At 38.3% G+C, this 26,461-nt stretch overlaps 2 protein-coding genes across 11 annotated transcripts in view; one reads left to right on the top strand and one right to left on the bottom strand.

Annotated features, from left to right (window-relative positions):
• Positions 1 to 353, bottom strand: part of ZBTB25 (zinc finger and BTB domain containing 25) — a 36,719-nt gene extending 36,366 nt beyond the window's left edge. For all 8 annotated transcript variants that reach the window (XR_011465616.1, XR_011465615.1, XM_005898249.2 and 5 more), the window contains exon 1: positions 223 to 353. Coding sequence is in view for 6 of the 8 variants with exons in the window: in XM_005898249.2 (XP_005898311.2) it covers positions 223 to 332 (110 nt within the window). In the remaining 2 variants the exon portion in view is untranslated. The remainder of the gene's footprint in view (positions 1 to 222) is intronic.
• On the top strand, positions 80 to 26,001 carry ZBTB1 (zinc finger and BTB domain containing 1). Of its 3 annotated transcripts, none has more exons than XM_005898248.3 (3): positions 80 to 825; positions 15,196 to 17,111; positions 24,172 to 26,001. In XM_005898248.3, the coding sequence occupies exons 2-3, from the start codon at positions 15,214 to 15,216 to the stop codon at positions 24,206 to 24,208; spliced, it is 1,935 nt and encodes a 644-aa protein (XP_005898310.1). In that variant the 5' UTR covers positions 80 to 825; positions 15,196 to 15,213; the 3' UTR covers positions 24,209 to 26,001. The 3 variants fall into 3 exon arrangements, with proteins under 3 accessions (XP_005898310.1, XP_070233828.1, XP_005898309.1); XM_070377727.1 differs by lacking the exon at positions 24,172 to 26,001 and adding an exon at positions 12,948 to 13,016 and having other exon boundaries at positions 83 to 825; positions 15,196 to 17,672; XM_005898247.2 differs by lacking the exon at positions 24,172 to 26,001 and having other exon boundaries at positions 83 to 825; positions 15,196 to 17,672.
• The last annotated feature ends 460 nt before the right edge of the window (positions 26,002 to 26,461 follow it).

The following is a 26,461-nucleotide window of genomic DNA, read 5'->3' as shown; positions in this document are numbered from 1 at the left end:
GAGTGAGGGCGCGGGGCCAGGGAAGCTTAACCCCCGGGAGCCTACGAGGGGAGGCGGTCGGGCGGGGTGGGGCATGGCGGGGGAAGTGACTCAAGGCCAGAGGCGGACAGGCCCACGGAAGGCAAGCGTGGGGGAGGTGCGGGGAATGGGCGACCCTGAACCGACCGGTAGCGCACGGGACTGGACGAGGGTTCCGGCGCCCCCCAAACGCTAGAAACGTACTGTGAGGGAGGGTCCCAGCTGCTGGGCCCTCTGGGGCCGGGCTCTGACATCTGGACGGAGTGGGAAAGCAGCAGCCTGCCCTTGGGGAGCCGGGAGGAGCCCAGTCCCATCCAGCTGTGCAAACAGGAGGAGGAGGAGGTCCCAAGCCTACCCTTGGGAAAGGGGCGAGAGGGGTGGTCAGGCCGCCGCCGCGCCGGCCCCCGCGGTGCGGGTTGCGCCAGCCTCCTCGGAGCCCGACGCAGAAACTTGTTGCAACAAACAGGCGACCGCGGGTGCCCCTAGCAGCCAGCGGCGGAGTGGGTGGGCGGTCGAGAGGGAGGGGAAGGCTGGCGGACGCCGCAGCGAACTGGTGGGCAGACCCGGAGTCGCCGCGTAAGCGGGGCCGGCTCAGTGCGGTGCAGCAGGCGCGGCTGTGCGGCAGCGGAAGTCCTTTGTTGCAGCGCAGTCCCTGGCAGAGCCAGAGCCTCTCCGCGCAGCCCAGCCCGAGCGCCGCGCGCCGCCGCCACTGCAGCTCTCGGCCCCTTCGCCTCCGCCCGCCTTTCCCGCTGCCGATTTGCCTTAAACTCCCTAAAATCTCCGCAGCCCCGGTTCCTGCTGCGGCCGGTGAGTATTTGCCAGTTATGGGGCTATTTGCGCAACTTTGGCCCGGGCTGCAGGGCGGCGGGCGGCGGGCTCAGTGGAGTGCGGGACCCGAGCGGCGCCGACCCGTGCGGGGAGCCGGAGCGCCGCGGGCGCACGGCGAGGACCCGGTGACGGGTGACTGCCGGGCCGCCTGCTTGATCCCGCCGCCCGCCAGTGCGCCAGCGCGCCCAGTCGGGGACGTGCGGCCTCCCTGGGTCGGAGGCGAAGCCCCCACGGAGACTAGTTCCCAAATTAGTTACCTTCTTTTCCCTTTCTTTCTCTGCTTTTTTTGAGGGGGGAGGGGAGGGGAGGTGTAGACGGGAGGCGGGAGGAGCCGGTTGATTGACGTGCCCAGAGCCCGCTTCTCTCAACTTACAGCCGCGGCTCCTTGGCGGGTGGGAGGGGAAGTGTCCCGGAGCCCGAGGCCGCAGACTTGGGCGCGCTCCGAGGGAGGAGGCGTAAGAGCCGTGCAAATTCTTGCCACGCTTTTTCCCACCCCCTCTTGCCGTCACACTCGCTGTTTTGTTCTGTAAAAAGTGGTAGGTCTCGGGTTTGGGGATTTTTAGTGGAAAGATCCGTTTCCTGGGAAGAAAGTGCTTTCCTTTCCAGTGGTGGGCGCTTACTAGAGTTCTGTTAGTGTTCGGTAAATATGTTGGATGTAGATCGGGAGCAGTTAACACTAAAATATGTAGGTTTGGGTCTGAGCTCAGCCACTCACCCCGTCTCCCTTCGTACCTAAGCAGCGCATCTGCGTGATCTGAAAGGCTGACATGACATTTTCCAAGCTGGGAGCGTCAGGGAGATGTTGATGAAAGTCCTTGATGTTTTCTGGGGACAGTACGGCGTTTGTATGTAATAATATTTCTAAATCAAACTGGTATGCACGCGCAGGTTCTTTACTGGCCTAAGTGTATTCCCATGCAATATGTATCACGTCAGGAAAACTATGCCAGCAACGAAATATTTCCCCTTTGACACTCGATCCCAAGATGTGGTCCCAGGCTCTTTGAGACTTAGAATCAGTCCTTTGAGCTCAAGTTCAAGGCACTCCAGAGCAGATTTGGTGAAGGATGCCGTTCTCATGATAACTACTAAGCAATCACATTTTTCTTTGAAATTAGGAAAAATTTTGTCATTTCAAATGGATATGATGAGATTTGGAATACAAAACGATGAAGCTTGAATGATGGCTGGCCATCAGAACCTCAAAACTTTTGAGTCACTTGCTAGATATAGTCTCAGAAATACCTGAATGGGTTTGGAAGAAGCTAGATGGGGCTTTCTTATCTTAAACAGAAAAAAATTGAACCGTAGTGATGGGGAAATACTTTCCCAGAGATTGATAAAATAATGATAGTCTGCAAGTAGAACCCTCAATCAGCATCTTATATTCATTTTAAAAGCAGGTTTCTCTATTACAACCAGATTTTCATGGTATAGAATAACAACTGCTCGAGTTAAGCAATCTTACTGAAGCCTTTCTATTCTTCGTACCCCAGTATGGCATAAATTGGAGGCAAGGGGGAGCCCTGATGCATCGTTGTCAAAGAGAAATCATATTTAACCAGGACCCTAGCAGGGCAGAGCAGTCTCAGACACTTGCTCTTGACCTTGTGTTTTATTTCACTTTAATGCAGCTAAATTTTTGTACTGTTTCCTCATTCTCTTTTCCCAGGCTCTGGGGAAGATATAGTTCATGGAGCTTTTTAAGGATATCTCTTTGTGCCTTGCAGAATAACCATTCTAATATGCAAGAGAAAAGAAGTGCCTGCTTTCAGGCCTCTCCTCCATCCAAGAGAAGTGCTAAGTCTTTGCTATTAAGCTCTGGTCCAAAGGGGAGAGAGAACCATTTGAGATTAAAAATACAGAAAATTTTCCATAAATTTAATTTTTAAGCTACAAACTGTTGTCTTTCTTTCTGCCCAAAAAAATTGAGACACATTTGAAAACAAAAATTTGCTTGAGAGGTCACTTTGGTCCCTGTAGGATCTTGTCTCCTGACACTTTCTTGTGCTGTTATCTCTTACCGTAAAAATTGAAATTATTCTAATACTCTTATGGGAACCAAATTAAAAGGGATTCATGTCTTTTTTTTTCCCTCAGAATAGAAATGTTTTTTAATATAAAATTCATTTTCTTTATAAAAATTCAACCTATACCAAAGTACATAAAAAACAAAAATGAAAGTAAGTTTGACTCCCACTCCTTAGAGATAATCACTGTTAACAGTCAATTCCTTGTTTAAAATGGGAGAGGGCAACATTTGGTCATACTGTGCTGCTGTGTGCACCTCACCCTGGCTAGGGACAGCCGTGATGATTCATGGACTCATGAACTCATGCTGTCTGTTCACTATTCTGGTTGGTGAGAATTGGCGAGGTAGAGAAAAAGGGAAAGTTTTGCATTAGAGTGATTTAAAATTCTATGATTAAGTAACAGACATGAGAGTTTAAATATAACAGGGCTGCTATTTTAGGTTTGTCCTTATGAAGTACTTACTGTAGCTTGGCAGGCTAGTTCTCACACTTTAATGTTAATGTTGGTGTCAAGCCTTTGATGGGTTGATTTATACTGGCCAAACTCATTAAAGCAAAACCAAACCCTCACATTTGTAAAGAGTTTCATAATTTATAGTTGGGGAGGAATAGTTATACTTATCATTAAGACCACTGCCAGGATATCACTGTGCTGATACAGGGTGAGAGGTCCCTCTGGATCTGTATCCAGAGGTAACATGGCAAACATCAAGGAAAGGAAACTAGAGAAAAGAAGAAGATTAATGACTGTGGGTTTCAGATGTGGCCTAGAAGGAGACAGTACATATTTAAGTTAGATTTCTAAGTATACTCATATTGTGGCACATATAAGAAGTCTTAAGAGTACAGAATCACTCATTTTTTAGCCTGGTATTTTCAAGAAGAGTAAACTGTGAAGTAGCTGATATTCTGAAAACAAATTGCTGAAATAGTACATAGAAGTTAAATAACAACATTGGTTGATAGTGTTGAGGACATGAGTTTTTTTGTTGTTTGTTTTGTTTTTCTGTGATTTGAATTTAAAATCACTTTCAAAATAAAATTGGAAAATTAAAAGAATTAAATCTCCAACCAGATTTTCTGTTGTCTGTTTGAGATATGATCATTTTTAGAGATAATTGAAGAGCTCCATCCTCACTTTAAATCTTTTGTATTAGAGGAGGGCTTCCTTTGATGGGCGGTGGGAGTCAGCAGATGGAAGAGGAAATGGGGAGAGTAGGGCATTCTGCCTGCAGTATGGGGCTTTATAAGAATGGGGTGACTCTGGGAGGCTTAGAATGTCCAAAGGGACACTTCAGTTAATAGTCATTGCCAGAAAGAGTGTTTTCTGGCTGCAAACACTGAAACTTAGGGCTCTGAATCAAGAGTCAGAGTTTGAGTCCCATCTTATAAGATGAGCACTTAAGTATCAACCACTGAACCTGTTTCTTCATTTCACAAAATGAGGATAGTAAAAATACCTACCTCAGCGTTGTTGTAAAAATCAGTTGTATGGGAAATCACATTAATTTTTGACTATTATATAAAAGTAGCCATAATTGAAATAATGCAAAAAGTTCATAAGCAAAATAAAACTTGCCTTCTTCAACACTTATTCATTCAAAAACTGATCAAATACCAACTAAATGTCAGGCAACTGTTAGAGGCTTGGGACACAGAGATGACTAAGATAGTGCCCTGATCTCAGGGAGCCTACAGTGAAGCAGGGGAACCACATCATAATAATCCCTGCCATTGAGTGTGGTGATAGAGCATCCCAGTTTGAATGATACGTTATTTGTATGAAAGCACAAAGGCGTTTGCTGTGTCAGTTAGTTTGAGATGAGGGGAAATATTAAATAGACTTAAGACTTAAAAATGGAGTTAAGCTTCTTAGAATGAACATAACTTTTTTTTTTTTTTACTTTAATTTTTTCAACATTCTGGAGGCCAGGTGCTTTTTGTTGTTGTTTATAATGATTTATTTATTTTTGGCTGTGTTGGGTCTTCACTGCTGCACAGGCTCTTTTCTAGTTGTGGCAAGCAGGGGCTCCTATCTGGTAGTGGTGCACGGGCTCCTCATTGGGCTGGTTGCTCGTGTTCTGGAGCACAGGCTCTGGGACACGTGCGCTCAGTAGTTACAGCTCCTGGGCTCTAGAACACAGTCTCAATAGTTGGGGCACGTGGTCGTAGTTGCTCTGCAGCATGTGGGATCTTCCCAGATCAGGGTTTGAACCAGTCTCCTGCACTGGCAGGCGGATTCTTTACTACTGAGCCACCAGGGAAGCCCCTGAACATACTTTTTATGATACTCTTTTTATTGGTTTCAAGGTGTGTGAAGTTTTCAGGATTTTGGTTAGAATTAAAAATTTAACACTTGGAGCTACACAATTGAAAACAATACAATTTAAAAATGTATGTGGACTTGCCTTCTTCAGAAAGAAGGAAGCTGGATAGTCCCTCCCATCATCTTAGAGCTGCCTGACCAGTTTTCATTCAGCAACATTTACTGGGTACACACCATGCTGCAGAGAATTGAACAAGCCAAAGTCCTGGCCTTCAAGTTGCTCAAAGTCTAGTTGGGAGACCAACATATGGATAATTGTGGCAACATATGGATAATTGTGGCAATTGATTCTTATTTAGCAGTTGCTCCATGACACACCTCCTTATAGTAACCCTAAACCCTAGGGAAGATTGTGTGTTAGTTGCTCAGCTGTGTCCAGTTCTTTGTAACCCCATGGACTGTGGCCCTCCTTGCTCCTTTGTCCATGGAATTCTCCAGCCAAGAATACTGGAGTGAGTTGTCATTCCCTTCTCCAGGGGATCTTCCCGACCTAGGGATCGAACCCAGGTCTCCTGCATTGCTGGCAAATTCTTTACTACCAGAGCCACCAGGGAAGCCCTAGGGAGGATTATCATCCCCATTCTCAGATGAGAGAATTGAGGCACAGTTTAGATGTAACCTGCTTGAGTTCATACATCTACTAAGTGACAGAGCCAGAATTTGAATCCAGGCAGTCTGGTTAGTCTGTGCATTAACATCTGCTTTATGTTGCTGTTCTGATGATTTAAAAAATAGCATAGTCAGTGCAAAATAAGGAGATAATACACAGTAATATCAAAACCTAAATCAGTGGGAGAGGGAGGTCTTACAGAATACTTTCTGGAGAAGGTGATTGATTCTTAAAAGATACGTGGTGGGTTCAGACAGTTAGCTGAAAACAGCTAAAAACCAGTTAGCATGAATCAAAATGGAGATAAGAAATACATGAAGTATATGGAGTTGGAGGATGGGGGAGGTGGCAAGCAGTTTGATGCTGCTTGTCTGAAGTTTGAAGCAGTAACCACAGAGGAGACTAGATGGGTGGACCGGAAGGGCTTTTGTATGCTTTCCTTAAGGAGTTTGCATTTCAATCTGAGGGTATGTGAAAGGACTCAGAAGCAGAATGACAGGGTCTGATTTTTGTTCTTTATGAATCATCTGAGGGTGAAGGATAGATATGAGGGACCAGTTAAGGAGCCTATTGTAATAATTTAGAAGTAAAGATAGATGCCTCAAAGGACAGGAAAAGTAAGGATGGGATAGAGGGGCAAATTTGAGAAATATTTAGTGAGAAAATTGGCAAGACTTAGTTAACTGTGAGGCAGAAGTCCTAGGTGACTCACAAGTATCCTGGGTGGTTAGTGCATGATGGAGGTGGGGGAAGAGCAATTTTAGGTGGGTCCCAGACAAAGTCACAGAGTGAGTATGTTGAAGAATAGGGTTCCACAAAATGAACCCTAAGAATATGAATGCCACGTGCAAAAAGGGACTTCCTGGTGAAGCTGCCTTTTACTGAGACAAGCCTGCTGTTCACCCAGTGCCCTCTGGTGGTCAGTAGATGCCATGTTGCCTCCTCAGGATGAACAGATCAAAATGAAGACTGAATTAAATGCTTTTCTCCTGGAGAGAGAATATTTCAGGAGTCACTATGTTTCCTTTGCATTCTGTGTGAATAAATTCATTTCCTAGACCTAGCACCTTGACTTCAGTAACCTCATATAACCTTCATATAACCTCAGTTATTCAGAAGTTATTTGGTTGACAACCTCAGCAAAGAGTAAGGCAGTTTGTTGCCTATCAAAAATTAAGATAGGTTAAACAAAGTGCATGAATTAAAACCTTATCATACTCATAAAACACTTCCCTAGGTCCTCACAGAAAATTAAATTATTTATGTAGACTCAGTTTCAATGAGTTTTTGTTGAATTTCATAACCCATAACAGAAGTAGTAGGCTACAGGAGATCAGCAGACCTTTTAGAAGTGACAGCAGTTGGCCTGGACAAGTAAGGAGACAGAAGAATACTAACCACCCCACAAACTACACTCTCCAAAAGTATAACAGCCTCAGGCTGTTTTGTGTAGGTGTGAACAACCCTTGCAAATTTGAACAGTTCCTATTTTTCAGAAAAACAAAACTGGTGCAGAGGAGCTAGTAGCCAGCCAGGTGTTGCTGTATGTGGGGCAGCTGTTGGAATTGGAGGAGGAGCCCCAGACCAGAATGAAAGAGACCAAGGTCCTGTCCTGTCATCTAAAAAATTAGATAGGACTTTGAGTATGACTTAATTTCTCAGGGCCTGTTTGTTTTCTCATCTATAAAGCAGCAGGTTGAACTTGATCACTTGGTAAAATTCTGTGAATTTTGTTCACAATGATGACATTAATGTTTAAGAAAAATTCTGTTGCTCTTGGATTAGAAAGACAGTTTTCATCTCTGGTTTATATAAGAGTTACATGAGGAGTATGGTTATCTCTATTCTACAGTTGAGAAAGCAGGCTCAGAGAGGTGAAGAAAATTTGTAGTTGGGTAAGTGGTAGAGCTGGTATTCAAATCTATCAATGTCTGCTCCCTGGGGTCTTATTTAATATGTTCATTTAACAAGCATGCATTAAGTGCCAACTCCATGGGAATCGTGCTAGGCACAGGGAACACAAAGTCCATTAAGTCTTGTCCCGGTCTTGGAGAGCTGAGTGTAGTAGGCATTGCTGTATAGTCTCTCTGTTAGTGCTAAAGGTGCAAGTATTAATACTACTACAGAACAGTTGGCGCTAGTGGTAAAGAACCTGCCTACTAATGCAGGAGACTTAAGAGACACAGGTTCGATCCCGGGTGGGGAAGATCCGTTGGAGCTGGGCACGGCAACCCACTCCAGTGGTCTTGCCTGGAGAATCGAGTGGACAGAGGAGCCTGGTGGACTACAGTCCATAGGGTCACAGAGAGTGAATCACGACTGAATTGACTTAGCACGGCATGCACTGCACAGCACAGCACAGTTAGGACAAATTAATACACAGCCTCATTGGGGTTTTTAAAGACTTTATGGTGTGAGGACAGAATGGAGCCACCATTTATAGCTTTGTTTCAATGGGAATATGTTTTAAGTTCCAAATAACTTAAAGTTTTGGAGCATAACCCAGTAAAATTTCAGAACTTCCTGTACTAAGTACTGAATTTGCAGTCTAATAATCAGTCAGGATGCCTATTCTAAAAAGTGAATAAAATTTTCTAAACTTGATGATGACTGTCCAATTTCAGCACCTTGAATTAAAACGTGTTCTCTTTAGGAAACAAACCTGTATAACCAGTTCTTCCTAGAAATCTCAAGGAGAAAACCTAAAGAATTTTACTGAGGTTAAATTTAGAGATTGGAACACTGTATACCCTGGAAAATGGTATTCTAGGAAGAACTTTGCCAAGGTGACCTTATTTTTATAGGCGGCAAAGTCATTAAGGCTATGATCTCAAGCTGAAAAGTCATATTGCTTGTGTTCTAATCTCACCAAGTACTCTGTGGCCTTAGGAAGGTTATAGAACATTGTGTTCTGTTTTCTTATCTGGAAATGGGTCTTAGAACATACTTTGTAGGATTGTTATGAGGATTAAATGATAAAATGATATACATATTTACATGCACATATACATGTTTTATATATAATACTATATATCTTACTGTTGACATACCAGGCTCCAGTTTAAGCAGATATATGTTACACACACACACACACACACCTGCTTGATAGTAAGGTCAGTGAAACAAATTTATCTTCCCTCCCATTACATTTTCAAGCTTTTATTTTTGCTGATGTGTACCGCTCCCCAATTGTTTACATACACACCAGTGCAGATATCTGAAATGTCTTTCCCCTTGCTTTCTACTTTTCTTTCTTATCCTCACTTGTGGAGACTTTAGTCAAATCCTTCCTAAAGGCCACTGTTCTAGTACAATTCATGCTTTTCTCTTTCTAAACTCTTACTGAGCTTTATTGAATATAATTTAGTATTTAATTTTTCTCAAATTGTTTCTTGGTTTACAATGTAATCCCTCAGGGAATTCCCTGGTGGTCAAGTGATTAGGACTCGCACATTCACTGCCAGGGCCACGGGTTCAGTCTGTGGTTGAGGAACTAAGATCCCACAAGCTTCACCGCTCAGCAAAATAAAAAAATAAAATGTAATCCCTCGTATGTAATTAGCTCTACTGTATACCATCCTTCTCCACCGCCCACCTCAGTGCTTTATGCTGTGTTAGGAACATGGTGGGTGTTTAATACATTCTGATATTCTGGTTTATAAGCAAAGAGAATCCTTTCACTACATTTCAGGCTTCTTAAGAATCTAGTCTATAGCCCTCAAGTCAAATCCATATACATACATTTATCATATAAGACATAGAAATAGATATGAGGAAATGAATGTATGTACTTAACAATTACCTTTGAGACACAGAGGTAATTGTTAGTTCAGAGATTGGGATGCTGAACTATAAACTCAACTGCATGTGTGTGCTCCGTCATGTCTGACTCTTTGTGACCCTGTGGACTGTAGCCCCCCAGGCTTCTCTGTCCATGGGATTTTTCCAGACAAGAAGACTAGAGTAGGTAGTCATTTCCTTTTCCAGGGATCTTCCCAGCCCAGGGATTGAACTCACCTCTCCTGCATTGGCAGGAAGATTCTTTACCACTGAGCCACCTGGGAAGCCCTGAGCTGTGTAAATGGTTCTCAGAAGAGTGTTCTTGGTAATGCAAGTCATTGACACAGATTAGAGGGTGGATGGATGTGAGAGTTGGACTGTGAAGAAAGCTAAGCACTGAAGAATTGATGCTTTTGAACTGTGGTGTTGGAGAAGACTCTTGAGCGTCCCTTGGACTGCAAGGAGATCCAACCAGTCCATTCTAAAGGAGATCAGTCCTGGGTGTTCTTTGGAAGGACTGATGCTGAAGCTGAAACTCCAATACTTTGGCCACCTCATGCGAAGAGTTGACTCTGGAAAAGACTCTGATGCTGGGAGGGATTGGGGGCAGGAGAAGAAGGGGACAACAGAGAATGAGATGGGTGGATGGCATCACCGACTCGATGGACGTGAGTCTCAGTGAACTCTGGGAGTTGGTGATGGACAGGGAGGCCTGGCTTGCTGCAATTCACGGGGTCGCAAAGGGTCGGACACGACTGAACGACTGAACTGAACTGAACTGACTGATTCGCCTTATCGGAGAAGGCAATGGCAACCCACTCCAGTACTCTTGCCTGGAAAATCACATGGGCGGAGGAGCCTGGTAGGCTGCATTCCATGGGGCCGAGAAGAGTCGGACACAACTGAGCGACTTCACTTTCACGCATTGGAGAAGGAAATGGCAACCCACTCCAGTGTTCTTGCCTGGAGAATCCCCGGGACGGGGGAGCCTGGTGGGCTGCCATCTATGGGGTTGCACAGAGTCGGACACGACTGAAGCGACTTAGCAGCAGCAGCAGGGCAATAGAAACATCAAGCAAAACTGTTTTTTTCCATTTAAGAGATTTAGCAATGAAGGAAAAGTATTTCTGAAACCTTACTATGTCAGTGAGAAATTTTCTGAAATAGCTTAAAGTATAATTTAGGGAACACATCTACTGAATAAGACTAGATGCACATATACAGACACAACCACATTACAGATGGGAGTTCAGATTGGGTAGTATTTTGTGCAAGGATCTTAATAAATCTCATGTTAAGGACTCATGCCCAATCCTTGCTGACTGTTCTTTGCAGAAGGGCACACTGCAAGGAGTATGTAGTAATCACTGTTTAGTGGTTAGTACCATCTGGATGGTCAGGAATCCCAGTTCCTACTTTACCACAGTTAACCCTCCTTAATACATTGTTTTAACAGCACTACATCATTGTCCTTGTGTGAAATAAGCCTGTTTGACCAGATTAGATCTCTAAGCTCTAAAAGCCTCTGAATATCTAAATTACTGAATATTCTTAATGGGCTTGGTAGCTGGTTTTGAATTTGAGAAAGCTGGTTAAACTTTTTCAAACTAAAATTTTAAAAATCCAGTGCATCACCTAACTCCTTATTCCTCTAGAGAACTACATCCACACTGGGTTTCCTTCTAGCCTTGGGAGAACCCTCAGCTTTGGATCAACTTTGAAGTTTCTGCTCTCAGCCCTAGCCCTTTGACTTGTGGCTGTACAAACTTGCTCTACCAGTGATGCAGCTAGTAGTAATATACAAATAAAAGCAATCACAGAATGTCATTATAAAAACAATTGAAATCTAAACATTTATTAAAAACAGGTAACAAGCTTTACTGTAACAAAGTTCACTATGTTTTTTGGGGGTAGCATTATTAAGGATATAAAAAAAGAGCAAACTTCTTTTGGAATTTGAGTGAAACTTTTTTTTTTTCCTACCCCCCCGCTCCCCAGTCTCCAAGTGAAACTATTGTTTAATAAAAGTGAGTGAAAATAAAGATTTTAATGCAAAAATTATTCTCAAGACATAAGCTAAAAGTCTCACAGGAATTTAGATCCTTCACCCATGATTCCACCTCCTGCCTTTCTGTTTGTTTTTGTTTTGGTGTTATTAAGCTGCCTTAAAGCTTTTCTGAATGAGATGTAACAAGAAGAGAGTTGTTCATGCTAATGTGTGAATGGTTGCTAGTAAAGGTTACTCTCCCTAAAATCAGCTTGACTCAGAACTTGGTTGTAATGTTGTAGAAACAACAGTTTTATATCAGCCTAAGAGCTGTAGTATTAGCATTAATTTTTGACAAAAAGGTACTTGTTCAGCTTGCAGCTGTATGAGGGGAAGATGGAAATACAGAGACGTGGTGGTGGTGGGATTCATACTCAGGTCTGTTGGACCCTGAGCCCTTGTTCTGTCCATCACAGCACATTGCCTTCATGCGTAGTATGTGAGTATGTGTTGAGTGAAGTAACTCATCTAGAGCAATAAGTTGCCCTCAGTGATGTATCCTTGAGATTATAGGATACCTATGTTGTTGCCGATTCTCAGTACTTTATACAGTGCCTGGTACACCAAAATACTCAACAGATTTTTGAGTTAATGTATGTTAAAATGCTGTCGATTCTCGTTTTAGTATTTTGTTTAACACAGAATGTATGTTCACTAATTTAAGTGAATTATAACTGTAGCTACAGATGTGCCTATCATATTGGTCTATGTGGCTGCATTCATTTTGGTTGCTGACCATAAAACTGCTTTTCCTTTAGATTAGAAAGGTCTTTGGAACTTTTAAGCTCTTAATGTCATTATTTCAAGCATGAGACATTTAAACCTGAAAGTTTTAACAGATAAACTGCTGGCTTTCATACGGATGGGCTCTTATTTAGAAGGAAATTTTAAGACTGTCTAGTCAGACTTCGCTCCTGTGCTTAAGGAAGCAACACTACCATCACAACTGCCACTATTCCTTCCATTAGTTATCACGTGCCAAGTACTGAACATTTCACACATGGTTCCTGTGAAGCCTCATGTTTGATACGATTTTTGAGGTGTAATTATCCCCACTTTGACAGTTCAGGACACTTGGGGTCAGTGAGGACAACCAAGTCATCTAAGGTGGCAAAGCTAAGTTGGAACTCAGGCCTGTCTGACCCAAAGCCTTTTCACTGTACTGTCCCCAACAGAATTTCTTCCCTGCTTCTAGATGGGACAGTCATTATCCTCTAGATGACTTTGTTTCATTTTTTAACAACTCTTATTATTAGAAGAAAATGTGAGATAATATCTATCCTTCTACCTCTTTATTCATTAAAGGTCTCTCTGAATCCTGTAGAACAGTGGTGTCCCCAATCTTTTTGGCACCAGGGACCGGTTTCGTGGAAGGCAAGTTTTCCAAGGTCTGGGGTCAGGGGGGTAGTTTTGGGATGAGTCAAGTGCATTACATTTATTATGCACTTTATTATTATGTACTTCATCAGCTCTACCACCTCAGATCATTAGGCATTAGATCCTGGAGGTTGGGGACCCTTGCTGTAAAATGTCTATAGACCTAGAAATCTCATCCTACATAAAATGGGCTTGGAGGGGGTCAATATTTGTGTGTGAGTGTGTGTTTTAACTCTTTAAATAAGGATTTGTTGTTGTTTTATGTTATTGTAATTTTTATATAACTTCATAGTCTGTGGTTATTTACTTGACTTTGCATCCTGAAAACTTTTCTCATTTTTTTATAGCCTTCATTCATGAATATAATTTTCATAAAGGCCACATGACAGTGAATTTTTGGAAGTGGATTTACCTTGGTTTACTTACAACTCCCTTATTATCGGGCATTTCGAGTTATAAATAACACACTGATAAATACCTGAGCATACATTGCATTTTGTATATAGCTACATACTGAACATGACTCAATTCTGATACAGATATCTAAGTTACACAAGGTTGGAATACTATACCTACTTGTAATACTACTTGATCTGGCTTACAGAAAAGGTCCAGACATTTCAATTTAAAGATGGCAGTAGGTCTCATAAGCCATCTTCATTTCACCAGGGGCATGTCCCTACTGTGTAACTCTGATTTCAGGCAGGAAGAAAACAAGCAGGGTGATCTTTAGGCAGTAGGGGGAAGGGGTATGTGACCCACATGTGATTTGTGACAAAAAGATAAAAAGCAAGTAGAAGTAAGTAAATTTAGATAATTTCTAATTATCACTGCAGAGATTAAAAGGTGTGGAGACATGAATGTTTTATTTCTGTGAACAGCTTGTTCAGTTGTTCTTTTTATGTTCAGTCAAATTGCATAGGAACTTATTTTCAAGTAGAAGATAGATACTGAAATTTTATTTATACAGGTTAAAAATCAGGGCTAACATTGGATCTTATTTTAGCTTTGTAATATAATTGGACTTACAGGGCTCCTGTCTTTATTCAGCATCAGCTCTGTACATTAAAAATATTTATATGATGATAAGTGAAGAAAACTAGTTGCAGAAAGATATGTACAGTACAGTATCATTTAGGTTAAAAAAAAAAGTTAAAAAAAACCAAAGCAAAACTATTTGTCTGGCATGTAGTGGATACTCAATAGCTGTTGACTCTGTAGGTATACATATAAACAAATTTGAAGATAAATAATCGGAGAGGTTATCTCTGGAAAGAGGTATGTGACCTAAGGTGTGTTTTTATTTTATGTACTTTTATGTTTTAATTTTTTTCAATAAGCATGTGTTCCTTTTGTATACCTTTTTTTTAATGAGTGAAAAATGAAGAAAAATTTACAATCTAAGGACAGATACCTCCTTCCCAATAGGTCCCCTGTTTCTTTATACAGAATTACTCCTTCTCTAATAAATTAAGAGACAGGCATTGACCAAACCTATTTGCTTGGTACCATTTGCATGTAGTCTAATAAGCTTTAGTGAGTAGAATTTTTCTAAGGAAACTTTCAAACATACAAAAATAGAATTATGTCTACCTCCTAGCTTCGATAGTTATCACCACAGGACCAATCTTGTATCATTTATAGCCTATACCCACCCCACTGGATTATTCTCAAGCATATCTTAGATGTATCATTTCATCAGTAAACACAGCAGTATGTGTATGTAAAAGATAGGATGCTTTTAACACAACCAAAATACCTGCATCACACTTAAGGATGAGCAATAATTCCTTTATATCAATCACCTGAAGTTTTTTTTTTTTAATATTTGGCAATTACTTTCAATTCAAATTGCTATTTTACTTGCTTTCACTGTATTCTTCAAGTACTTTAAAACTAGTGTCTTTTTTCCTTTCAAATTTAGTTTGAAATTGCATGTTTCCTCCTAGAGTTGTAATGAAACCAAAATGATGGGTTTTGCTTTTGATACCTTTGCTTGTATTTCTTAAAATAAAAATGAGAAGCTTGAATAAATGGCTGGGTATCTTCACCTTTAAGTTTTAAAAGTGATTCAGGTATATATTAATTGAGTTTTACTACGTTAGAATGGACAGCTCTTTTTTTTCAAGTGCTTTTCTGATTTCTTGTCTGATTTTAATGTTTTTGTTTTACATAGGTCTCTAATTAATAGAAGATGGCAAAGCCCAGCCACAGCAGCTACGTCCTTCAGCAGCTAAACAACCAAAGGGAATGGGGTTTTCTCTGTGACTGTTGTATTGCGATTGATGACATTTACTTTCAAGCACACAAAGCTGTTCTAGCTGCTTGTAGCTCCTATTTTAGAATGTTTTTCATGAACCATCAGCATAGTACTGCACAACTGAATCTCAGCAACATGAAAATTAGTGCTGAGTGTTTTGATCTCATTTTGCAGTTCATGTATTTAGGAAAAATTATGACAGCTCCTTCCAGTTTTGAACAGTTTAAAGTGGCAATGAACTACCTGCAGCTGTACAATGTCCCTGACTGCTTAGAAGACATACAGGATGCAGATTGTTCTAGTTCAAAATGTTCATCTTCTGCTTCTAGCAAACAGAACAGCAAAATGATATTTGGGGTGAGAATGTATGAAGACACTGTGGCTAGAAATGGCAGTGAAGCTAATAGGTGGTGTGCAGAGCCAAGTTCAACAGTGAATACACCACATAATAGAGAGCCTGATGAAGAGTCGTTGCAATTAGGTAATTTTCCTGAGCCATTATTTGATGTATGTAAAAAGAGTTCTGTGTCCAAATTATCTACTCCAAAAGAACGTGTATCACGACGCTTTGGACGGAGTTTCACCTGTGATAGTTGTGGATTTGGCTTTAGCTGTGAAAAATTACTAGATGAGCATGTGCTAACCTGTACTAACAGACATTCATACCAAAACACAAGATCCTATCATAGGTTAGTGGATATTCGAGATGGAAAAGACAGTAATATCAAAGCTGAATTTGGTGAAAAGGATTCTTCTAAAACCTTTTCTGCACAGACAGACAAATACAGAGGAGACACAAGCCAGGCTGCTGATGATTCGGCTTCAACCACTGGAAGCAGGAAAAGTAGCACAGTGGAGTCTGAACTAGCCAGTGAAGAAAAGAGCAGAGCCGCTGAGAGGAAAAGAATCATCATTAAGATGGAACCAGAGGATATTCCTACAGATGAACTGAAAGACTTTAACATTATTAAAGTTACTGATAAAGACTGTAATGAGTCCACTGACAATGATGAGTTAGAAGATGAAGCTGAAGAGCCATTTTATAGATACTATGTTGAAGAAGATGTCAGTATTAAAAAAAGTGGGAGGAAAACTCTAAAACCTCGGATGTCAATAAATGCTGATGAAAGAGGTGGTTTAGAAAATATGAGGCCCCCGAACAACAGCAGTCCTGTACAAGAGGATACTGAAAATGCTTCTTGTGAGCTGTGTGGGCTCACAATAACTGAGGAGGACCTGTCATCTCATTACTTAGCCAAACACATTGAAAATATCTGCGCATGTGGCAAATGTGGACAAATACTTGTGAAGGGTAGACAGCTTCAGGAGCATGCCCAGAGATGTGGAGAGCCCCAAGATCTGACGATGAATGGTTTAGGAAATGCCGAGGAGAAGATGGACATGGAAGAGAATCCTGATGAACAGTCAGAAATAAGGGATATGTTTGTTGAAATGTTGGATGATTTTAGAGACAATCATTTCCAGATAAACAGTATCCAAAAGAAGCAGTTATTTAAACATTCTGCCTGTCCTTTTCGATGTCCTAATTGTGGCCAGCGATTTGAAACTGAAAATCTAGTGGTTGAACATATGTCTAGCTGCCTAGACCAAGATGTGTTTAAGAGTGCCATCATGGAAGAGAATGAAAGAGATCACAGACGAAAGCATTTTTGTAACCTGTGTGGGAAAGGATTTTATCAGCGGTGTCACTTAAGAGAACACTATACTGTTCATACCAAGGAAAAACAGTTTGTTTGTCAGACATGTGGGAAGCAGTTTTTAAGAGAACGTCAATTGCGCCTGCACAATGACATGCACAAAGGCATGGCCAGGTATGTCTGTTCCATTTGTGATCAAGGCAACTTCAGAAAACATGACCATGTACGGCATATGATTTCTCATTTATCTGCTGGTGAGACTATATGCCAGGTCTGCTTTCAGATATTTCCAAATAATGAACAGTTGGAACAGCACATGGATATTCATCTGTATACATGTGGAATATGTGGAGCAAAATTTAACTTGAGGAAAGATATGAGATCACATTATAATGCCAAGCATTTGAAAAGAACATAAGTGATTTTCTACTGTATAATGTTTAGCTGATAGGAGACAAAACACCAAAGCAAAGGATATGAGCTATTTAGAAAATGATTTTATAAGATGGAATTGTTGAAAAAAATTTTCAAGGCCCTTTTACCTTTAATATTTTTGTTTAGGATCTTAAGTATCTACATTTTAGGTGTTATTAAATGTTTATCATTTTTGTTATTTCTTAATAGAATTCTTTGTTTTTAGTTTGTTTTAGCTATGATTAAAATTACTTTTAAATGTAGATTACAAGTGGTTGTCACCCCTTCAGTGACTATTGAAGCTTAGGTTGTTTTTTTTTTTAATCAATAAGGTGATGATGTCACAATTTTTATTTTATTTTGTTTTTTAAGGCTACCTTGTGAAATTTTAAACCCAATATCATTGGCCATTCCTGTTTTAAATTTTTAAAATATATTTTTTTAAGTAGTTATTTAAAACTATCCCATTTACTTTAGCTTTTTTTTTTTCCTGTAAGTTGAACAATGATTTAGCCACTGTTTATTTCCCTCTTACCAGTGAAATTCATATTCTTAAATTGAAAACTTAGTAGGCAGGTTAGGTGTGCTGAATCTAACCTTGAAGGTTGACATGGGCTCAAACTTGGCCTAAAAAGATTGATGGACCTAAGGAAATTCCTATAAATGAATATTTCCTATAATTGATAAAATATTATCATTTAATAATCACATTTAAAACTTATATTAAGTGTAAAAACCCAATGACTTTACTCCACTTGACAAATTAGTGGGGACAAGTCGTTTTGTTTTGTGATATTAAATTTAACTATGATAGTTAATTAAAAAGCATATCTTGTATTCATTTAAAATAATTTAAAATATTTTGATTTCTAAAATGTGTTAGTTTATCAATTATTTTTGTTTATAAATAGACTTTAATAGCTTTCTAGGAAGATGACATCTAAAGGAAAATGATTTTTCACCTTTAAAATGACATACTTTTGGAACTTTGAGATTTGAGAAAGCTGCCATGTATATTGATTAATCTAATAAAATAAAGAAATCAATCACAAATCTGGTTGTTCTATAAAAGTAGAGTGTGCAAAAAAAAACATGTCTTGTGTTTTATACTAAGATTTGGAGAAAATGTGTTATGGAAAATTACAGTTTTATCAACATGCTTTTTTTTCTGTAAAGGACTATAAAATAATAACATATAAATGTAAATAGTTTATCATTTTTTAGATAAAGTAGTATTACTGTTAGTTGTTGCTGACACGAGGTCTACATGAATTACATGTGAATTAAAACTGGCAAAACCAGCCCACAAATCCACACATCTGTTGGATAGAATGTGTTTTAATGTAAATTACTTGCATAGTAATACCCTTCTCATAATGAAAGGGATTTTAAATAACTCCTATATTTAAAAGTATAATTTTGTGATTACGAACAGTAATTTAACAGTATTGTTTTTTGTTTATATCACATTTTAAAGATATGCAAGTCATATTTTTATATACAATTTGCATAAAAGAACAAGTTTGCCAAGAGAACTGAGAGACATATTGACTAGCATAGATTTAGTTGAAAGAGAAGAAGACCACAGTGTGTGCTCAAAGATTTGTGGGGACATGGTGAGAGGTGTTAAGTAATTGAAATACTACAGGAGCCATACAGTATTAGAGCAAAATAATGGGAAGTAGAGATGGGGGAAATACACAAAAAGACAAATGAGAAATCAGGATTTTTTTTAAAAAGCTGTATAGCAGAAAAAGCAAGAAAAATGATTCATCTTAGTTCATGGATACAGTAGTTTATCAAATTATTAAATCTGAAATGCAACTTAAAATGAAAAATGTATATACATTACTGAAGAAACCTGATAAAAGTTCTGTAACAAATCCAGAGACCATCAGAGAATAGATCTCAAACCATATTTCCAAAGTATATAACATCTTAGTAGCGACTTAGCAGCAGCAGCAGCAGACATCACTTTCTTTGGAACCACTTTTTTCCATGACCCTCTTCAAAGCCTGTATTGCAATGGCTTTCCCACCATTAAAGAACAAGTTTGTTGTTTAGTCCCTAGGTTGTGTTCGACTCCTTTTGCAACCCCACGGACTGTAGCCAGCCAGGTTCCTATGTCCATGGGATTTTCCAGGCAAGAACACCAGGGTGGGTTGCCATTTCCTTTTCCAGGGGATCTTCCTGACCCAGGGATTGAACCCATGTCTCTTGCATTGGCAGGTGAATTCTTTACCACTGAGCCACCTGGGAAGCCTTTAAAGAATGGAAGCCTATCTAAATACTACCACTCTGTAAAAAATGATTTCTACACCCATTGGGAAAGGGGTTTAGTTTTAGAAATGTACTAACAGCCAATTAGCAAGCGAATATATAAACATATATATAAACATTAAACATAATTTTACATAACTGAGATGTTTATAGTTTCACAAAGCCACACCACAGGATGTGTTTTCCCCGTGTGTTACACAGGACACATGCCTTTTGTTTTGCAACTAGCTACAGCAGTATAAGCTGCTTTGAGTATATGTACAATGTTCCTCATTAAGAGTTCATTTAATGACTACATGCCTCCTTTTAAAACTAGGGGGAGTGAAAACTATCTGACACCTCTCTAGCCCAGTTTTCTCTCACTTCCCTCTCCCGGAGTGGAGCTACAGAGTCATGCCTACTTAATACCGCTTCTTACCCTCCAGTGCTATGAAGACAGTGAATCGAGGTTGTGGATGTTGCCTCCTCCTACTGTCTTTGTAATTGACGTGATTAGGCTCCAAATGTGAAAATGAAGGGGAAATCTAGATAGGTATATATGGAATCTTGTTATTTCTTACAAATACGGTCTTTCTTAAAGGGCCTTTTGTTCTCCAGCAAAAAATCTTGCCACCAATTCCAGCACAGCTCAGATGTTGATAATTTTTAGTAAACAGGACTAAGAATCTCGGAGATTAGTGGATTATGACTCAGAAATTTGTCTTAATCCTGTATTTTTAAAGTAATATTCAGAGAAATGACTTACATGAGTAAAATGGCTAATGTTTAAAGTTTGAGTATAAACAAAAAGAAGCACTCCAAGGGCAAGATACAAAAATTAAAGAATTAAAATAAGGATAGTTTTCTAGAGCAGCCAGCACCAATTAAAAGGAAATATTATAGACCAAGTAAAAATCACAAGTATTGTGGTTAAGAACAAAAATAGGAGCCAGGTAGAAACATTGAGGTAAAAAAAAAAAAGTGTAGTGAGTAAAAATAGAATTTGATAGGCTAAAATAATGATTAATTCCATTAGAGCTACAGAATGCCTAATGAAACAGCTGTTATGAACATGCCAAGGATATGCATAAACGTGAGATAATATTCCAACGTTTATAAAAAGTGGGAAGAGAAGCTGGTGGTGGTTTGTAACATTCTCTGGTTAAACAATACATGTTCCTATATATCACTAAAGAACTTCTGTATTTAATAGATCTGTGGAAAATTCCCTAAAGACCCAGTGTAACAGTTTAAGTTAAACATAAAACTTATTAACAAAACACTAAATTAGTACCAACCAGAAGAGAAAAACCTGAATATGTATATGCATACATAGTTGAGAATAAAGTAGTTTGGTGTATTTAATTCTAAATGGGTTTTGAGTTACACTTTTTTTTTTTGCCATTAATCTACTTTGATTAGCTCATCATTTGTCACCACCCCCACCTCCTTTGTCACATATGCTTCTCAGTGATAGAAGTGCTCTGAAGGCTTTGACAATGCCTAAGATCCCAGGATACCAAAAGGCTCTGTGGGAACATACCTTTGTGGAATGTCTCCCATCTCCTGATACCTGAGGTGCAGTAAACAAGGTGATAGAATGAATGCCAGGGAACTGAAGCAAGTAAAGTTAGATTTGGTGTTAGAATTTGTGGCCCAGATTTGGAAGTCTATGAACTACCCATCCCAGGGCTCTCAGTAATCCCATCATCCATTTCATTAACACTCTTTGTACTCTGCTAAACACTTGATACAGATGTAATTTTAATGAATCGTCATGGCCTTATGAAGTAAGTATTCTATCAATAATTTTCCAGATGGGGGACTGAGGTTCAGTGAGACTGAGTCTTTTTCCTAAGAGCATACAGAAGCTAAATACTAGCACTGAAATTTGAAACTAGGCCTATTTGATTCCTACATTCCTGTACTTAACCATTAAGCAACATACTTTACCAAGAAGTACAAAGAAAAGCCTTTTCAGTTCAGGTAACACGTATGACAGAGCTCCTAGGAGATTCTGTGCTCCTTGTTCATCATCTGTCATCTACTGTGCCTGGTAAGATAGCTGGTAATAGTGGTACCTAAATGAACATATTGAATAATGTGAAAATATATCAGTCAGAAGCAAAACATTTTTGAGTAGATCATTCAGAATGATGTTTTAGAAATGAATATTAAATACTCTTGTTTTAATTTTTCTTTATATTTCTACCTCTGTGATGTTTTGCCTCTGTTATGATTGTTATGTTTTAACCTCTCTGACCAGTCACCATTTCCTTTTATTGGTTATGTGATAAATCATTTGAAAACCTCCATTGTGCCCCCCTCAAATCAGGACCCTAGAATGTTTTCCTCTTTTGCCTTAGCAGGTGATATGGATAAGAAATTCTTCATTTTTTGGCTAAAAAACAAAACAAAATCCCTAATTATCATTCTGTAAGGATTAAAGTTTACAGAGCAATCTAAGTCTGTCTAAAAACAAGTTATTCTAGCCATCTGTAATTCAATTTACCAAAAGTATTTATGTATTTCTAGTGTAAGCTTACAATCTTACTTGTGAAAGAAATGAAAGATAATTTCAGGAAACAGTTGTATATCCACCCTAACCTAGCAGCAAACTTTTAAGAAATGGAATAGTCAACTGGTTTAAGTGAAACAACATCCCTCCCCATCTAATTGGATTTTAATTTCATGCATCTATTGCCTGATTTCTAAAACCTATACAGTAGGTTTTACTGTTACTTAACAAAGCCTACTACTTTAATGATCTACCATCTGCCAAATGTTATTTTTTTTAAAAGGTGAGACTAGAAGATGGTGAAGATTCCATACAAAATATATAATCTTTTAGGTGGCCCACTTTCATTGCCTTCTATCAAACTCAAGGACTTATTCCTTGGTAACAAGGGTTGTTGCTGTTTAGTCCCTAAATCATGACTTTTGTGACCCCATGGACTGTAGCCCTCCCGGCTCCTCTGTCCATGGGATTTCCCAGGCAAGAATACTGGAGTGGGTTGCCATTTCCTTCTCCAGGGGATCTTCCTGAACCAGGGATTGAGGCAGTGTCTCTTGCATTGGCGGGAGGATTCTTTACTACTGAGCCACCAGGAAAGCTCCAACATATGGGTTGAGTCTAGACCAAGTGAAATTTAGCTACTTATAAATTTATATGCTGGCAAGAGGCTAAAGTGCAAGGATTTAGAATGTTTGTGTCTCTAAATATTGGTAAATATAAACTAAATGACAATAGCAGCTTATAAATTCATGCTAATTTTAAACTAGTTTAATAACACATATGCATATGCTTAGTTGACTTAGCATTAAGAAGTTAAATTCATTTAAGTTGCTCCCTTACTATATTTAGGAGAACCAAATCACTAAGGTTTTTGTCACTAATCCATTATTAGTGACAAAATTGTTCATCTTTTCTATCAAATTCCACCACAGATTACGAGTGGGCAGGAAGCCATTTATAATTTTTTTTAATCATCGTACTTGCTGGCAAGAAAAAGACTGTATGAAGATTATAAATCAGTACTTGCCTGTAAATTAAATGTATCAATGTACTAATCACCACTGTAATAAGTAAAACACAGGAAACTCTAGGACTGAAGGATGACAAAAATGTAAAAAAACATGACTTCATGAGTCAGGAATAGTAGTAATTTTATGTGGGAACATTTGAATAACTTTGTACTTACCTATTTGAGAAAAGAATGGGTAGACATCTCATGAATCCCAGTTAAGCTTTATTTAGAAAGTTACTATGTTGTTTTTATTCTACTTAAACCAATTCCTTATAGCAGAATCAGCAGAGCTCATTTTTAGATGACAGAAATATAAACATCTCGATTATGAAAGTCATTGTTTCTTTCAAATGCTTATGTGTTCCTTGATGTGGAAAAAATAAAAAATTTCTTTTATTACAACATTAGGGCAAATCATTGCTGCAAAAAATAAAATTCTACCCAGAATCATTGGGGCAGGTTAGGAGTGCTATGAAGATAGGAATTTGAAGGAACACTCCTTTTTGTGTGTGGGTGTACTTCATTTGCAGAGTGTAAAACAATATTTGAAGAGAACAATGTTAGTCTGATGGCTGAAGGCACTCATAAAAAGAACATGAACTTGTTAGATGTATGTTTAATTCAGAGATTTGCTATTAACAAGTACATTGTAAAATTATTTTATTTGAAGGAAAGTACTTTTTAACTGCTCCCTTCCTCCCTACTTTACCTGACTATCCTCCTCTTTGTTTCATATTTATGAGTCCTACCCATTCTTTGTTAGCCCTTGTAAGAAAAAGTTGCCCCAATAGCTGAAAAATTATATTGGTGAAAAGAATACCTTATATTTAAAGGGTATAGTGAATTACATTTGGGAAGAAGTTAAATCTAAGTTTTAGGATCTGTGCTTTTGTTCTCATTTTTTGTTCAATTAACAGTGTGCTGGCCTGGTGCCAAAAGTCATGAAATTCTGACCTAAGATTTATGTTGTATCTTGTAGAGCAGTCAACTTGCAATATTATTTTTCTTGAGTTTTGTCTTTTTCTGTGTGGCAGTGGTCAAATAGGGCCTTCTAAACCTCTGGAGAAGTGAGATCTGAATTTGGAGAGGACATGGGGAAGAATCAATCATCAACAGATAATCTTTAAGTCCAGACCCAGGAATATCAGATCTGAAGTGACACCATCTTTTCTGTCTTCTGACAAACCTCATCAACCCCAAAAGTTCCTGTTGCAAGGATCCAAGAAAACTCAGTAAAGATCTCTTTGGAATCACTTTGTTGTGACAAAATCGATTCACAGTGACTCTCCTATTATTTGTAAAAAATCTGCTAAAGAAAACAACAACATCAGTGATTAAAGCTACACTGAAATGAAACTTTATATGCTAATTATCTTCAAGAGCCCCTCCTAAAATAAAAGGGCTTGTTAGGCTACTAGAAATACATTATAAAGTAAGATAATCACCTATCTGTGTAAACTACATATAATTCTAAACTTAAAATACATTACAGTTTATATATCATGAAATGTAGTTAGTTTCAAAAATTATATCCCAAATCTGTAGTTCAGGTTATAAATAAAAAGATGTGGGTACAAAGAAGACGTTACGTGTAAGACCAATATTTTAACAAGATAATCTAGTTATTGCTTAGTGTAATGTGACATTTGCCTTTCTTTTTTTCACTGTATATACCAGTCACAAATCTTGATTATTAATATTAATGAGGCTCCCTTTTAAGTCTGTTGCTTTAAGAAAAAACAGAAGTGGTATTACTTCCATGGTGGTATATATTCACAGATCACAGACAACCAAGAAGAATGTGTCGTCACATTTCCTTCTCAATTTAGCAATGTAACCTAATAGGCAGAATAAGCTTCTGTTAAACATTTATTCTTGTTATTAATACATAATACCATGCTTCTCAGTTTTCAAATTTCAAGACAAAATTCAACTAAGTATTGAATGAAACAACTGTTAACATGTTTAAAAAAGCTTTCATGGGAAAATGAAATGTTTGATGATATTTGAACCTGAAGATACATATACATACATTTCTCAACCATATTAATCTTACAGCCATATTGTTTGCATATTGTGAATATATTTGTAGTTTTGGTTAACTGCATAGTCAACTCAATATTATCATCATAATCATTGTTTCATCTGCAATATCAAGATGTATATATTCAGAAATGGTTATTTTGTTTTTATGCCAATGCTTTCAAATGTTTTAATAGGGAGTTGCATAAAGAGATCTAACTTAAGAGCATATTTAAGAGCAGATGCAGAATTTAAGTCATTTAACATCTCTAGATATAAAGCAGGATAATAACATGAATATTCTAATAATTAGACTAACTAAAAATCAGAAAAAGGTAATTAAAATGTGATACTGGGTACAGGGGTGAGAAGAGAGATGAGAAATCCACTAAAGACTTCAAATTCATAAGAATTCATCTGCTTTAAGAGAAATAAACAAACTTAGAGAAGTGTTACAGTCTAAAAACCAAAAACTATAGCCAGTTTCTTCTAGAAATATGAACAAGTATATAGAACTGCAGACTTCTAACAAGTAAACAGAAAACAGTAAAGATAAAAGAACACTATCAATAATTCAAGGTGCCAGATCAATATAGTAGAAACTCAACAATTTTTGATTACTGGTGGAATTAGATTTACAGGAGAAATATGACTTAAATTTTGACTGTACTAAACTACAAATGTAATAAATTATAATAATTATAAATGATATAAGTGCATTCTATAATGTGACTACTTTCTGTATATTAGTATAAAATGGAGTATTGGGTTACATAGAGAATTTTTGTTACATTTTTTAATCCACGCTTTAATAAAATTTCCTCCTCTATGTTCAGAATTTAAAATGTCTTTATATTACTTTTTTTATACTGTACTTTTCTAACCTTGTTCTTTTTAAAAAATTATTTGGCTGAAAAGTTATCTGTTCCTTTCATTCTATAATACCAGAATAATAAAGTATCTGATATAGCTAATTATAGTATTCCTGAGCACCTTAAGAAGTACACAAAGAATTAACTAAAATTCTTATTTCCAAATCCTGGTTTCTTTCAATACAGAATGACTAGAAAAGTACTATCTCATGGCAAGCAGATGGTAACAAATTAGGTTTCCTCATAATATAAAAATAGGTAATTATTTATAAAAATTAACTGACACAGTATTTAGTTCTTTTAGAGCGTTAATCTATTTCTCAAAATAACAATTTATTCAGAGAAATAGCTACCTTATCAATGTAGTTCATTTTGTTAAATTTCCGTTTAAGAAGTTTAAAAAATTGTTTTTCTTTTTTCAAGTGATCAG

Source organism: Bos mutus, chromosome 10 (assembly GCF_027580195.1).
Source record: "Bos mutus isolate GX-2022 chromosome 10, NWIPB_WYAK_1.1, whole genome shotgun sequence".
In the NCBI taxonomy this organism is placed as follows: Eukaryota; Metazoa; Chordata; class Mammalia; order Artiodactyla; family Bovidae; genus Bos; species Bos mutus.
This window is presented reverse-complemented; position numbering and strand designations above follow the sequence as displayed.

Coding starts and splice junctions, on each gene's coding strand:
- ZBTB1 (XM_005898247.2), top strand. CDS start 15,214: ATGGCAAAGCCCAGCCACAGCAGCTACGTCCTTCAGCAGCTAAACAAC.